The sequence below is a fragment of the Helianthus annuus genome, chromosome 14 (genome assembly GCF_002127325.2).
Source record: "Helianthus annuus cultivar XRQ/B chromosome 14, HanXRQr2.0-SUNRISE, whole genome shotgun sequence".
NCBI lineage: Eukaryota > Viridiplantae > Streptophyta > Magnoliopsida > Asterales > Asteraceae > Helianthus > Helianthus annuus.
Window position 1 is genome coordinate 22,028,248 of NC_035446.2, and position 16,445 is coordinate 22,044,692.

Genomic DNA, 16,445 nt, shown 5'->3' on the forward strand with positions numbered 1-16,445 from the left:
CTACAATATTTGCATGCATCATAATACCTTGAGATACGCATTTAAAGATATGCATAATTGAATTTAGGTAATTACAACTGATTTATAATTTACTTGCGGTAAATGTATTAATTAAATCTAAATGTTGACTACCACGTTTACAAAATACCTAAATTTTTTGAAGAAAAAATATTTCTTACTAAAAAATTAAAATCAATTAAATCAATCAATCAACAATCAAGTATTAATTATTATTAATCAAGAATAAATAAAAGGGTTAATAAAATGTATGAATACTCACAACATGACACGTGCCAAAAATAATCCTAATAAATTACAAGTGGCAAAAATTAAAGAAGAAAATGTGTACTTTATTTTTCTTTATTAGTACAGAGATACCAATAGATAATAAGAATAAAACAAATTTTATTTCCCAATTTCGCTTGTTCATCACCACTTGTCATCATTGAGCAACATTTGCAAACAAGATTTCCTTAACATCCTAATTTGTTAACCAAATACATTAATCTCTCACTCATAATGCATTTCGAAAACAAATCCCATTCTCTCTAATCTAATCTGTACAATCCTCTTCGACAAATCGCGAAAAACACCTAAATTCCTTATTAAAATCGTCATTGCAATGATAACTTTAGCGTCAGAGGGCTATCCACACGAAACATAGCGCCATTTTCATCATACCCCGAAGAAGGATAGTGCTTGGGTCCTAGTACATTGTGCAACGAAGCTTGTACATAAGAACCCGACTTGAGCGCCTTGTACATAAACGGGTTCATCCACATTTGTTGGTTAGGAAACACGGGTCTCGACCATTGTGAAGGGTCACAATACGGGTTGCCGAAATACGTCTGGACCCCACAGCCACTTGGCTGGCTTCCGAATGTGTTTTTGCTGACTGGGATTGCTTCGTTTAAGTTTATACCCGTGCTGAGATTCATAAAAGTTTCTGGGGTTGTTACGGTTTTCGCTTCTTCGTGTGAAATTACCATTTTACCCTTGGCATTTTTCAGGTTCTTGATGATTTGGCATATGTAAACATGCGAAGCGCATCTCTTTCGCGACTCGTTTCCAACCGTAACATCTTTAGAATCCTGCAAAAAGTCAAAAAATCACTAGTAAATACACAAGAACTGCAGTCAAACGACATAAAAACGTGTAAAAGGTTTAACCTTTTTCACATCTGATTCATTCAGATCATGAATCTGCGCGTATTTTTGAAACTCGTCTTCGGTTTTTGAAGCTGATACTTCTGAAATCTTGTTTAACTTAACTTCATTGGTCTTAGCATTTGCAGCCAATGCAAGCAATCCAGCAACAGCTTCTTCTTCAATTTTCATTATTGAGTGTTGTTCATCCTGAAAAAATAACAACTTCTTTGAGTGAAATTACAGTTTTACCCTCCTGAAAAACAATAACAAGTTAAAAATTTCTAACCGGGTCAAGTTTGGCCTTCTTGCTACTACCATCAGTAGATGGCATTTGACATCTAGAAATCGCGTTTGTTCGACTTGGGGATGACGGGTCAGAGTATCGCTTGTTCAACACTGCAGATGGAACTAACAAAGAGCTTGTTTTAGTTCAAAACCGCAGTTGCAAACATGAATTTTGATTAAAAATCCCTTCTTTTATCAAGATTTGAACCAAGATAAGTTTAGCAATATCACCATGATAGATTAAACATACCTGACCGTGATTTTCTTGGAACGGTTACAAGATTAACCGTATAACCATTATCCACAAGCTGCAAATACAGAAAAGAGGCGAACGATAAAACAGATGATTAATAAATAAACCAAAATTAATTTATGAATAATCAAGTTCACATAAGACCCTCCGTAATGAACAGGCATGGACAAAGGCGTCAGTTTGTCACAAAGTGTGACAATACGCTGGATTCGTCAGGAACCCAATTTGATGGGTCATCCGCATCTAATATCTCATTTATTTAAAATATAACAAATAAAGACAAAGTTCGTCAAAAGTGAGACGCGACTAAAAAATGTATGAATAATTGCACTATATTGGTATTTTAATTGCTAAAGTCGCCATAAGTGTTAAATCGAAAAGGTACAGTTTTCAGAATGGCGAACAATAAACCCTTATCAAACTATGAAACATAAGATAGCCGCCCTGGTCAGCCACAAATAAAGGTGTCATTTGTCATGGATGGCCCCACAATCCGGTGGGGCACTCCCTTCCAGTAACTCAATTATATAAGAAAAAGATCGTTAAGGGTAAGACCGAACTAAAAAATATACGGACAGTTTCACCGCGAGGGTTTGTTCATAGCTGAAATGGCGACACACACATACTCGTGTTTGGATATGTGTCTAAACCTTTTGATTTGAAGTTGCAATAATCACTGTTTGGATCATCACTAGTAACTTTTTACAATATATATATATATATATATATATATATTTTTTTGACAGGTGAACTTCACAACAGACGGCTAATTCACATCCGCAAGATGCAGGCCCGCCACCACTCATTACCAGGATTATGTTGTCTTAACCGGGCCCACGCCTGGTCGAGAGACGCTACAATATCATATATTTATAAGCCAATATTTTGCAAGAAACACTAATGTAAAACTACTACACTACCCTTTAATCCACAATAAAAATAATAACAATAATCAAAATTTCAACATCCATACCAAACACCCCATATAAATAGTATATATGAATATGATTACAAATCACCTTTTTAGGAAGCTTATCCACTCCAGCCACAGACCTCAATGTCTTCACCTTCTTTGATGGCTTATGCGAAATTCCAATTCTACCCCCACCTTCAATCACAAACAAAATACATCAAGAAAGACAAAAAAAAAAAACAGAGGATCATAAACAGGATAAAAGAACACAAAAAAGACGAAATTTCTGTAACCATTTATCGTTTTCCATCAGAAATTTTACTGGGTTTTATGTAAATTAGATCAAGAACCAAGGGCATTATAGTAATTTCACTTCAAAAATAGAATTTCACCTGTTTGTCGCATCACATCCGGGAATCGAGTGGATCCTTTCCTCATCTCTGCAAAACTGACAAAAAATTTACAAAAATCTTCGATAATTAACTGAAAAATTCTAATCAGATTAATAAAAACTCATCGATGATCAAATTATTACCGAAAAAATTCAGCAATTTGTTCGAAAAGTGAAGGATTAAGTGGAACAAATTAACTTCGAAGGACCCCTGTTTCTCTCTGTAACACAAACAAACACGTAAAACACACAGTGGGTCTGCAAACTGGAAGAAATTTCTGAACAAATCGACTGAAACCCACAATCTGACACGCTATACACGACCCAATTGAACGATTCAACGTAAAATCGTTCGATTTGGGGTGGAATTGGGAAGAACAGAGGTGAAATTTGGGATAGAACTTACTGGAATTTGAGAGCAATGAGTGGTGATTTGTGAAATTGGGATGAAATGGGGATGAGGGAGGGGGGCATTAATGGGGAAATGAGACACGCGAAAACGCACCGTTAGAGAATCTCTCTCTTGTGCAGAATCGTAACCGACGAGGAATAAAATGAGAAAAGAAAGAGAAGCTGCAGGAAAAAGAAAATCTCTCGCACTTTCTTTCTCTCTATCTCTCTCTCACACACACTTGTTCATGTGATTAGTGAAGTACAAAATATGAGCGCCTATGAGAGGGGATGGGTTACTAACTTACTATGATAAAAAGGATGTAAACAAGTGAAAAGAGTTGTAAACTTTAGTAATTATTGTTATAAATGTAACTTAAGTAGCTTTAACCAAAAAAAAATTAAGCTTCATTATTTAAAAACTAGTAAAACTCTCAGCGCGTTAAAACAATCAATATCGGTTCACTTTATTACGATAGTATCTATACGGTAACGACATTCGATAAAGCCAATATCTTATTACCTTAAACTCGATTGATAGCAGTTCACTTTATTATTATTATACGCTATCTATAAGTTAACGATATTCGGTAAAACACAAAATCTTAATGGTTACCACATGCTTATTAAGATACTTATCAACAATTTAACAAAATAATACGCATATTTCTTTTATCAATTTATTAAATTAAAATGTTTATAGATTTAACCACATAACAATATAATACATTTATATTATATTATATTATATTATATTATATTATATTATATTATATTATATTATATTATATTATATTATATTATATTATATTATATTATATTATATTATATTATATTATATTATATTACATTACATTACATTACATTACATTACATTACATTACATTACATTACATTACATTACATTACATTACATTACATTACATTACATTACATTACATTAAACAGTATAATATATATCTTCTTTATTTTTTTATCATTCACTCACATACTGGTATTTTAGTAGTTTACTTGGCATTTATAATGATCTCATAAGAATTTGTTTTATGTTTTGACAACCAAGTTTTTGGTTATTACTATTTTGCGCCCCTCAACCTTTGTTAGTTTTTTTAAACAACTTATATTCTAACCCCTTAAATTTTGATAAATTTATCAAGCGTCCTGTGAACTCCAATAAAGTTATTATTACCCCTTTTAAACCGTTTTACATATACAATGCTACAATATTGTTTTACGCTTTTAATTAATATTTTACACTTTAATAATATAGGCCTTTAAACCAATAGTTTTATATTCCTATTATTACTTTCGTTCCTTATAATTTTTTATAGCTAGTTCGCGCTATAATCTTTTTAGAAAATATACCAATCTGGTACCCACCAAAAAAAATTATAAATTTACTTTTCCCTTATCTAAAATTGATGTTTTAAAACCGGTCATTATTTATTTGAACAAGGTGGTTTTGAATATATATTGTAGTGTCATATAATAGCTTAAAAGGTTGATCTTTACCGTTTGGTTCGTAACACGAATTCCCCACTGCAACACGCGGTAGGGAAATCCTAGTTTGTGTTATAATAGACCAATCTAGTTTTGTTTTATATTGTAGTGTTGGCCTGGTATCGTGCCTGTGGGTGGCTTGTTATGACTAGTTGTCTGTTACTCTGTTTTTAGGATTGTATATGAATATGGGCCTAGCCCCACATGGGTTTAGTTTGGGCCCAAAGGAGGGTCCAAAACCATATCCCATCACCTATTTTTAGGCAACCCGACTTCATTTGAATTGTCCGAAAGTGTGTGTACGAAACCGTGTTTTGTGATCCGGGAGCTTTAATTTGTAATTCCAGGAGCGTTTACTTGTAATCAATCTTTTGGGAAATTAATATCATTATAGATTCGTATGTGTTTGATTCATTTTTCATCTAGTTCTTCATTTGCATTGATTATTCATATTCAAACACCTAATTAATAGGTGTTTGGGTTTATATTTGATTACTAGCATTATAAATCTATCATTTCGGACATACAATATTGAACTAAAATTTGTTCTGAAAATTTCTATATATTTTTTCACACTTGAAGTATTATTAAAAACTAGCAGGGTGTCTGTGCGACGCGGTGGGAACAACATATCGCATTGCGATACTCGTTTTTCGTAGTTTTCTTATTCATATAATATTTATTGTAGCATCATTGTGATAGATATACATCAAAAGCGAAGTAATCGGGTAATCCATTTCATTTTGTTGTGCATCGTTCGGTTGGTTTGGTTATTATCCTCGACCGAAGCCGAAACCAAAGTTATCGGTTAGTCTATTTTAATTAACCAATCAGTTTTCGATTAATCACTTGGGTTTAGTTGGTTAGATTGACAGTTTTTGATTTGGTTCATTTAATTTCAAAACCCAAAATCTTAATGGTTACCACATGCTTACTAAGATACTTATCCACAATTTAACAAAATAATACGGATATTTCTTTTATCAATTTATCAAAATGTTTATAGATTTAACTACATAAGAATAGTAATACATTTATTTCTTTCATGCCATTATATTATATTATATTATATTATATTATATTATATTATATTATATTATATTATATTATATTATATTATATTATATTATATTATATTATATTATATTATATTATATTATATTATATTATATTATATTATATTATATTATATTATATTATATTATATTATATTATACTATACTATACTATACTATACTGTACTGTATTGTATTGTATTGTATTATATTATATTATATTATATTATATTATATTATATTATATTATATTATATTATATTATATTATATTATATTATATTATATTATATTATATTATATTATATTATATTATATTATATTATATTATATTATATTATATTAAAACAATTATAGTATCTATCTTCTTTCTTTTCTTTTTAATTGCAAAAATATCATTCACCCACACACTTAACTTCTTATTCTTTATGGTATTTTAGTAATTTACTCTCATGGCATTTGTAATGTTCTCATAAGAATTCTTTATTATTATACACTATCTATAACTTAACGACATTTGGTAAAACACAAAATCTTAATGGTTACCACATGCTTATTAAGATACTTATCCACAATTTAACAAAATAATACAGATATTTCTTTTATCAATTTATTAAAATGTTTATAGATTTAACCACATAAGAATAATAACACATTTATTTCTTTCATATTATATTATATTATATTATATTATATTATATTATATTATATTATATTATATTATATTATATTATATTATATTATATTATATTATATTATATTATATTATATTATATTATATTATATTATTTATATTATATTATATTATAATACAATACAATACAATACATATTAAAACAATTATAGTATCTATCTTCTTTATTTTCTTTTTGATTACAAAAGTATTATTCACTCACATACTTAACTTCTTATTCTTTATGGTATTTTAGTAATTTACTTCTCGTGGCATTTGTAATGATCTCATAAGAATTCTTTTTGTATGTTTTCACAATCAAATTTTTAGTTCTTACTATTTTGACCCCTTCAACTTTTGTATGTTTTTTTAAAACAACTTACATTCTAACCTCTTGAATTTTGATAAATTTATTAAGCGTCCTGTGAACTCTAATAAAGTTCTTACTAACTCTTTTAAACCGTTTTACATACAATGCTACAATATTTTTTTAAGTTTCTAATTAATCTCTTACACTTTAAATAATATAGGCCTTTAACCAAATAGTTTTATATTCCTATTATAACTTTCATTTGTTATATTTTTTACAGCTATTTTGCGTTATAATTTTTTTAGAAAACATACCAATCTGGTATCCACCAAAAAAAATTATAAATTTACTTTTCCCTAATCTAAAATTGATGTTTAAAAACCGGTCAATATTAATTGGAACAAGTTGGTTTTAAATATATTGTAGTGTGATATAATAGGTTAAAAGGTTGATCTTTATCATTTGGTTCGTACACAAATTCCCCCCTGCAACACACGGTGAGGAAATCCTATTTTTTTATAATAGACCAATCTAGTTTTGTTTTATATTGTAGTTGTGACATTTGTCAAATTTGCATGTATCCGTACAATAATCCGACAGTAATTAGTGCTTAATGACTGTGCTGATTTACAACTAATGACATGAACTGCTTTCTGATTATTGCCATATACATACATGTGCATCATATATTGCAAATGTCATATCATTATTGCATGCAACATTTATTGATTCAAATGATGCACGAAACAAAGATAGCACAGTTATCGGATAAATCAAAAAAATGCTGACGGAGTTCAGTACATAGACAGACATGGTATTGAGACATAGAATGTGCCAGAAACCAAGAGCTACACTAGTATAATGTGTAGGAAAGTAAGGATCATAAAACTGCCTTCCTAGTGATAGTTTAAGTGCCGGAAAGTGCCTAAAACTCACATAAATTGCTGAATTCAGTAAAATTCAGCATAATTCAACATTTAAATAACTGAATATCATGCAGAAATATGGTTAATTGGTCCAGAATGCTTTCCTAAGTGTCGGGAATCAAAACTGTCACAAAAGGTAACATAAAGCACACTAAACTGCATAGTTTAGCACCTTAACGAACCGTAACCAACCGAACAACCGGACACTACCCGAAACACTAAATTTTCACTAGGAGCATTGTTTTATCATTTCAGAGCTAGTTATGGTCCTCGAACATCATAACACACTACATAACATCCTAATAACTAAACACCTAACTAAACACATGGATTTCAACTAAATAACCTAACTAACAATTTCAACTCATCCAAGACCCCCCCCTGTTGGAGACGGTTACATGGTGCCCCACCATGGATTCATTTGGTTATTTTATTTGATATTGTCTCCATCTTTTTATAGTACATTACACATTAGACCTTATGTTATTGTAGAATAATATAAGAAACCACAAGTGCCATCATCTTCATTTCATTCACATTTCACCAACACACCATACTCTCATCTCCTTCCTCTCCTCTCGGCCGTAACCCACACCACACACCCCCACCACCTTCATCATTCAACTTTCATCCATTCTCTACATATACAAAGGTGTAAGAAGCATTACAAGGAAGCTAGGAACTCTTAGAAGTTGAAGGACCTCTTACAAGCGCTATTAACCACCTCATCTTCATCTTGTGATCATCCCTAGCCTTGAGCTAGTAGTAAGATCATCTACATCTCATTTTACATCTTATTTAGTTGGTTAAAGAATGATACAAGTAACTTAACATGAAGAACACTAATGATCAAGAACTTAAATCATGAACATAAGCTTAAAAATCATAAGAATACGTGTTGTTAAGTGTTGTTATGCTTCTTGATTGTTGATTGTTTGTGATTATGGTGTTAAACATCACATGGTCTTGCTAGATAGTGATTAAAGACATAATCTAGCAAGATGAGAGGATTATTATGTTATGATCATCCTTATGTGAAACATGAACTTGAAAGATTTAATGTTTTCTCGAAGTATGATGATCAAAGTGTAATGTGAGTCTTGTAAATATGTGATTTCAAGAATAATTTTTCAAGAAACCAAGTTAAAATACAAGAATTACATAAACTTGGTTCTTAAAGAAATTAATCACATTTTTAGTGGTTAATCAAGTATAGAATCATGTATTTAACAAGAAAAATTCAAGAAGAAATATTTTTAGAAAAATATTTTACAAGTTGTAAAGATCTAAATTCTTCAAGAATGAAGTTTTTAAATAAACAACCACACTTTAAAGGGTAACTAGGCTTACTAAACACACTACCAAGTTACTACAAATTTTTATAAATTTTAAAGTTCATGAAGTAGTGATTAAAGCTTGATTTTGTTAAATTGGTAAGTATTGTTTGATTTGTTGATAAATGTGATGATTTATAAAAAAAATGATATGTTTTGAAAGCATGGAAACCTCCATTTTTAAGGGGAAACTATGCCAAATTTTTTCTAGAAATTTAACACTTAGAAAAATATTTTTAAACAAATATTTACAAGTATATTTTTAACCATGATTTTTATACAAAGTTTGCCATAAATTTTATTACAAAAATTACAAAATATTGGAGGTTGGTTTTTGATATTAAAAGTGACTAAATATGTATTTAGGAGAATGTATGTTTTGATGTCACCATGTGTGTGATTATTTGTATATTATGTGTATTAGTTATATTATTTTAGGACTTGAAATTATATAACTCACCAAAATACCAAGGAAACTACAATACAAAATATTACCAGAATTCCAAGAAATAAAAATATAATTTATACCCAAAATGCTGGATAAAACGAACAAGGAATATAACTTACAAAAATATTCCGGAATTAAATTCATAAGTATATTTTGGTAAATGGTATTTTGGACACCAAGAGAACAAAAATATGATTCTTATAATTATTACAAAGATATATCCTATTTTTTAAAAGAAGATATCATATTATTCTAGGGAAAGAAAAATATATATGTTTTCTTGAATTACTAGAAATTATATTATTTTTGGAAGAAAATATATTTTCTCAAATAAATTTAGAATACATTATTTTTGGGTGAAAATAGATTTATATATATTTTCTAAGATAAACTTGAAAATATATTATTTTTAAGGTTTATATTAAAATACAATTATTTTTGCCAAGGGAAAAATTATAAATAATTTTTCTATGTAAGTTTTCTTAAAATATATATATTTTTAAGAATATATATTGGTGAATTTTTATTAAGAGTATTATTCCAGAAAAATAAATACAAAAATCAAGTATAAAGATACTTAATAAACACAATGGAAATACGTATTCTCGTACGTATAAATACACACCGGAATACGCCACCGATACTTGGCAAAAATGCACAAGTATAAGAATACGGGTATGAATACACCCATCATTGGGAAGTTATACATGTACAAATACATAAATGTGTCAAGTTAAAATATATTATTCTAATTAATATTCCAAAATTTAATAAATATAATTTAAGTTAGAATATTAATTATTTAACAAATAATTATATAACTTGGAATAATATTGATGTCACAAAGAAACATAACTCAAAGACACTGAATAAGACTAAAGGTCAAGGCACGACCCACTCGTCTAATAAACCGTAGTACATTGTAGGTAGTCGTGCACTCTAGAGGAAGCTTTGGGTTACTTGATTGAAGGACGCAAAACTGTGAGTTCATGTCCCCCTTTTCTTTAATTGTTTTTGGTATTATAACTTCGGGGGTGAAATACATATTACAAATGTTTACAAACGTTTACGAATGGTATGGTTAGCTAAGGAATGTACTGTTAGATCATGTGAGTGGTGGGTACAACGCTTAAGACCATTAATCCTCGTAGTAGGACCGAGGGACATGAGTAATAGATTTATTTGGGTGTAGCGAGCCCCACCCATGAGGACCGTGATTTGGCCCATGAGGTGACTATGTCTTCCAGCCGGAAGCCCGGTACAAAATCCGCTAGGGTTGAGCCTTCCTACATCACGTCACACATATTAATGGCCTTGCAAACCATTAATCGATTTGTTTTCCTTGTTGCTTTCATATCGGGGTTTACAATTACGTACATACTTACAATGATTACAAAGTTTATTCGAGCTCACATACAAAACACATGAACTCGCTCAACTTTTGTTGATGTTTTCAATCTACATGTATTTCAGGAAACTAAGTATGGATCTGGCGGGCGTTGGAAGTTTCCAAGTGTTGTCTGAAATAAAAGATGTCATCCGGTGTCTAAGGGTTTGGATTGTGTATCTTATCCTGGATAAGTTACATAGTTCAAAGCCTAGTTTTTATTAGTGTCTTTTGTCAAGTCCTCAGGGAATTTTAAACAAATTTGGATGGTTTGTAATATGGATTTGAAGTCTCGAATTTCTGTTAAATAATGTTGGTTGTAACATTTTGAAACTTATCTATGGATGAACATATTGGGTTTTATCATATAGTTGTTTGTTATGGTTGAATGCAATGATATTAAGCAAGTCACACATATTCACGCTTCCGTAAAAGTCAGGGTGTGACAGTTTGGTATCAGAGCTTCGATTGTAGCGAACTAGGATTCTTTCTCGAGTCTAGACTACAATCATTAGGGCTCTCGCGAAAATACTTTTACAACATGTTTTCATTGCTTACACAAAACGCCCAGATCCATGGAACAAACGTTTTACAAAAGGAAAGACAAGAAACACAATGCAAGGTCACATTTGGTGGTCTAGTCTGGGGTAGACTAGGAAAGATAGGAAAAGTTTCATGAAAGATAATATGAATACATGATTGAGTGATAACTGTCTTGATTGCATACTAAGTGTTAGTGGTTGATATATGTGCACATGTTATGATTGTTATGTTACAGGCATCATGTCCTCTTCAGAGAGTGGGTTATCAGACGTTGATGACCCTATGGCCATCGTCTCAGATAATGAGATTGCACCTGAGCCAGAGATACTTACGTCAGACACTGAGAGTGATCCTGACATGCTATCCAATGAAGAGGAGACTTCCAGCCGTTCGCGTTGCCCAACTTTGGCGATTATTTACCGCTTGCTGATGGTTTCCCTGACGAGGATCCTTTTGTCATTCATGTTCTAGTCCATGATCACCTTATCATTGGGCATCCCGACGGTGAGCACATCGTGGCTCCAATCCTCGATCCTGTTCCTCTCGTGGTCATTCCTCCCAAGGATTGGCCTTTTGACGATTTGTTTGATAACGATATCGATTTGTTTGTTGATGGTCCTCCTGTTGACGCCCAGGGTGACGGAGAGATAGATGAGGATGTTGTTGCTGTCCCACCTCCTAAGATTCCTGTCATTGAGTTATCCTTTGATTCTAGTTTACATTCGGTCTCAGATTCCTTTGAGTCTGTGACATCTTCAGCTTTACAGGTGGCCGGATTGCAGCTCTATGCTACAGACTCCGACGATGATACTGCTATGTCTGCTGCACCATCTCCTCCACACGACCCCAAGCCTGGTCCTGAGCCAGATCTTTTTCCTTTTGATCAGCCTGATGTTGCACCTGCTGATCCCGAGCCGATACCTGATCCTGACCATGTTCCTTTTGGTTTACCAGACATTGCACCTCTTATTCCTGACCCAGTTCCTGCACCTGTTGACCCTCCAGTTTTTGAGCCATTTATTCCTCCACCCGCACCCGCTGATGTTGCTCCTCTCTCTCCCGTAGAGTCCGATGTCCATCGTGTTGATTTACCGATCGATTTCTTACAAGACATCCCTGCACCCCGTCCAGGGGAAGGTACTTCAAGTCAGCACCCGCGTGACGATCCTTTTGCTTCAGCAGCTTTTCCTCAGATCCCTCAGGCTGCACCATTTGCTCCTTTCACTTCTTCACCGCTTGATGATCCATTCCGATGGTTCCCACCATACTCTATGCCGATCTCAGATCCCTATCATCCCTCCCTTTTTGTTGGTTACACAGGGGATAAGTTACTTTTATCGCTTCAGCTTCAGTTTGAGATTATGAGCCGCAGAGTTTTGGAGCTCGAGTTGACTCCACGTCCCCCACCGTGTCCCTGTCAGTCTACTTTCGTTCCTCCACATTCATCACCGTCTCCTTTTGCACATACACCTACTCCTTTTACTCCTTTTCCAGGTTTTGATGCTCGTTTCCTTACGATCGAGTAGCAGATCAGTTACTTACTTTGTCATGTATATGAGCTCGAGGAGGAGCTTGCGCATGTTCCCAGCTTGCTCTTCTTCCCTCCTCCTCCACCTCCACCATCAGCATAGTTGGTTTTTGGTCTTATGCAGATTGCATTACTTTTGGTGAGAGAACCACTATTGAGCCAAGATTGTGAAGCCTTTTGGAGACCACTTTTTGACCATGTGATTTTTCTATATTGCCAGACTTATTGGACAAGGGTAGTATGACCCTGTGCCCCTTTTGATGTGATACACTTGTGAACAATGTAACTGTGGTCGGTAATTAATGAAAGCTCAATCTTCATGTTCTCACTAAACATGTTACTGATTTACATGCTTATGCTATGATTGTGTCGTTGCATGATTGTTTGGTATGATGATTTTATATATATATATATATATATATATATATATATATATATATATATATATATATATATATATATATATACATACAACCTCTAGACAATTACTTATTTACTTAACAAATAAGACCTGACCTACCAAATCTTCTTATTAGAAGGAAAATGCCTCCCCGAAGGAACAATTAGTTGCCCACGACCGAGGCAGAATTACAAGAACGAATTTCACAGGCAATCGCACAACATGAGGCCCTACGCTCCGAGCACAGTGGAGGTTCCTCAGGAAACAACCCACCTAACGGTAATTGTTAAGTCACCTAAGAAACATTACGATACGTTTGGACATTTCCAAGTGTGCTTTGCTAATGCTATCTGTGAATGATGTTGCTTGTGTACAGGCTGTACCTATAAGCAGTTCCTAGACTGCAAGCCTCTGAACTTTGACGGCAGTGGGGGTGGCGTAGATTTTGTGAGATAGGTTGAGAAGATAGATTCTGTGTTGCGGATGAGTAAATGCGCACCAGAGCATCAAGTCACATACATTTCTAGACTGTTTCTAGATGGGGCTCTGTCATGGTGGAACCTTCAGGTTCAAACTTTGGGTAAGCAGCGGCATATGCATTGTCATGGGATGAATTGAAAGAACTGATGCGAATGAAGTATTGTTCCCGAACCGAAATTCAGAAGTTGGAGATTGAGTTTTGGAATCTGAAAATGGAAGGTCCTAAAGTAGCTGAGTATGTGCAAAGATTTCGTGATCTTTCTCGTGTTGTTCCTTACCTGGTGGAACCCGAGTTTAAGAGGATTGAGTGTTTCATCTAGGGATTGGCACCCCAGATCCTCAGCATGGTAACTGCTTCCAAGCCACCAACAATTACTGAGGCAATCGACTTGAGCGTGGCACTGACAGAGGAAGTTCTCGATTTCTTAGGGAAAGAAGAAGGAGACTCATGTAGAGTCATCTGGAGAAAACAAAAGGAAGTTTTCGAATTTCAAGAAAGGAACTCGGGTGAACAACAACAACGCCAACAAGCGCAGAGACGCTAATCCGCCAGCTGAGGCACAGACTGCCACTGCGGGCACTGAGAACAAAGGAAAAAGGTATATGGGCACTCTACCCAAGTGTGATGTATGTCAGTTTCATCATGCCGGTCAGTGCAGGTTTAGGAAGTGTGGTAACTATGGTCATTCTAAGGAAACGTGTTGGGTTGGAGCTGGTCGTGGAAATGGTGGGCAAGGAGGAAATGGTAACCGTGGTAGAAACGGTTATGGGAATAGAAATCAGGGAGGAAACAACAATCAGGGAGGTAATGGAAACCGGAATGGAAATGGAAACCGCGGGGGAAATGATAACAACAACCAAGAAGGACGCAACCATAACAATAATCAGGGTGGTACTAGAAACGGACGCGGTCAAGGTTGCTTTGGTTGCGGTGATGTAGGGCACTTTAAGAGGGATTGCCCAAAGAATAACCAAGCTCGCGGAAGAGTGTTCAACATTGGAGCTAGGGAAGCTCGCCAGGATCCGAACGTAGTCACTGGTACGTTCCCTATTAATCAACATTTTGCATCTGTGCTATTTGATACCGGTGCCGACTATAGCTTCGTATCTTTAGAGTTTAAGAATATACTTAGTTTAGTAGCAAGTAAGTTAGATATCCCGTACTCGATAGAACTAGCTAATGGAAAGCTAGTAGAAGCCAATTAAGTGATTAAAGGCTGTGTTATAGAGCTTGGAGAGCATGAGTTTTCGTTAGATCTTCTGCCAGTGGAATTGGGAAGCTTCGACGTCGTAGTTGGGATGGATTGGTAGTCAAGTAATCGTGAAGAGATTGTATGCCATGAGAAGGTTATCCGCATCCCTATGGCAAACGAAGAGACGATCGTGATTTATGGGGAGAAACATGATACGCTTCTGCGGATTATTAGTTGTTTGAAGGCACGGGAGTTTTTGCGTAAAGGGTGTGTTGCCTTCTTAGCTCATGTCGTGGATAAGGAAGTCGAAGAACCGAAGCTCGAAGATATCCCTGTGGTGAGGGAATATCCTGAAGTCTTCCCCAAAGACTTGCCAGGACTACCTCCTCAACGACAAGTCGAGTTCCACATTGACTTGGTTCCAGGCGTCGCGCCTGTAGCCAAGGCACCTTATCGGCTTGCGCCTTCAGAGATGCGAGAGTTGTCAACGCAGCTTCAGGAGTTGCTAGACAAGGGATTTATAAGACCAAGCTTCTCGCCTTGGGGAGCTCCAGTACTGTTCGTCAAGAAGAAGGACGGTAGCTTTCGAATGTGCATCGACTACCGAGAGCTGAACAAGTTAACCATCAAGAATCGGTATCCCTTGCCGAGGATTGATGATTTATTCGACCAACTTCAGGGATCAAGTTACTATTCTAAGATCGATCTTCAATCAGGTTATCACCAGTTGCGGATTCAGGAAGAAAGTATACCGAAGACTGCCTTCAAAACTCGTTATGGACATTACGAGTTTCTAGTGATGCCGTTTGGGTTGACTAATGCACCGGCAGTGTTTATGGACTTGAAGAACCGAGTTTGCAAGCCATATCTCGATAAATTCGTGATTGTATTTATCGACGATATTTTGATCTATTCGCGGACAAAGGAAGACCATGAGCAACACCTTAGAGCCATCTTAGAGCTGCTAAAGAAGGAGAAGCTCTATGCTAAGTTCTCGAAGTGCGAGTTTTGGATACGTGAGGTACAGTTCCTCGGCCACGTGGTAAATGAGAATGGAATTCATGTGGATCCCACCAGGATCGAGGCAATTAAGAATTTGGAAACTCCGAAGACGCCAACCGAGATCCGACAGTTTTTGGGTTTAGCAGGGTATTATCGCGGATTCATAGAGGATTTTTCCAAGATAGCTCAACCGTTGACCTCCCTTACTCAAAAGATAAGAAGTACGAGTGGGGAGATAAACAAGAAGAAGCTTTTCGGCTGCTTAAGAATAAGCTATGCGATGCACC

At 34.5% G+C, this 16,445-nt stretch overlaps 1 protein-coding gene across 4 annotated transcripts; it reads right to left on the minus strand.

Annotated features, from left to right (window-relative positions):
* Positions 1-383: 383 nt before the first annotated feature.
* On the minus strand, positions 384-3,637 carry LOC110908156. 4 transcript variants are annotated; one of them, XM_022153056.2, is made up of 8 exons: positions 3,397-3,637; positions 3,135-3,211; positions 2,992-3,039; positions 2,706-2,794; positions 1,684-1,741; positions 1,435-1,544; positions 1,170-1,355; positions 384-1,091 (listed from the first exon to the last, which is right to left on the minus strand). In XM_022153056.2, exons 1-8 carry the CDS (start codon positions 3,462-3,464, stop codon positions 615-617), a joined length of 1,113 nt encoding a protein of 370 aa, XP_022008748.1. In that variant the 5' UTR covers positions 3,465-3,637; the 3' UTR covers positions 384-614. The 4 variants fall into 4 exon arrangements, with proteins under 4 accessions (XP_022008748.1, XP_022008747.1, XP_022008750.1 ...); XM_022153055.2 differs by having other exon boundaries at positions 1,435-1,556; positions 3,397-3,635; XM_022153058.2 differs by having other exon boundaries at positions 1,435-1,556; positions 2,992-3,047; positions 3,397-3,461.
* Between the last annotated feature and the right edge of the window lie 12,808 nt (positions 3,638-16,445).

Excerpts from the sequence above, each read along its gene's own strand:
- LOC110908156 (XM_022153055.2), bottom strand. The coding sequence starts at position 3,464 with ATGCCCCCCTCCCTCATCCCCATTTCATCCCAATTTCACAAATCACCA. Across the intron at positions 1,557-1,683 it reads TCCAAGAAAATCACGGTCAG|TTCCATCTGCAGTGTTGAAC; the intron begins GTATGTTTAATC and ends GCTCTTTGTTAG. Across the intron at positions 1,356-1,434 it reads AGAAGGCCAAACTTGACCCG|GATGAACAACACTCAATAAT; the intron begins GTTAGAAATTTT and ends TTATTTTTTCAG.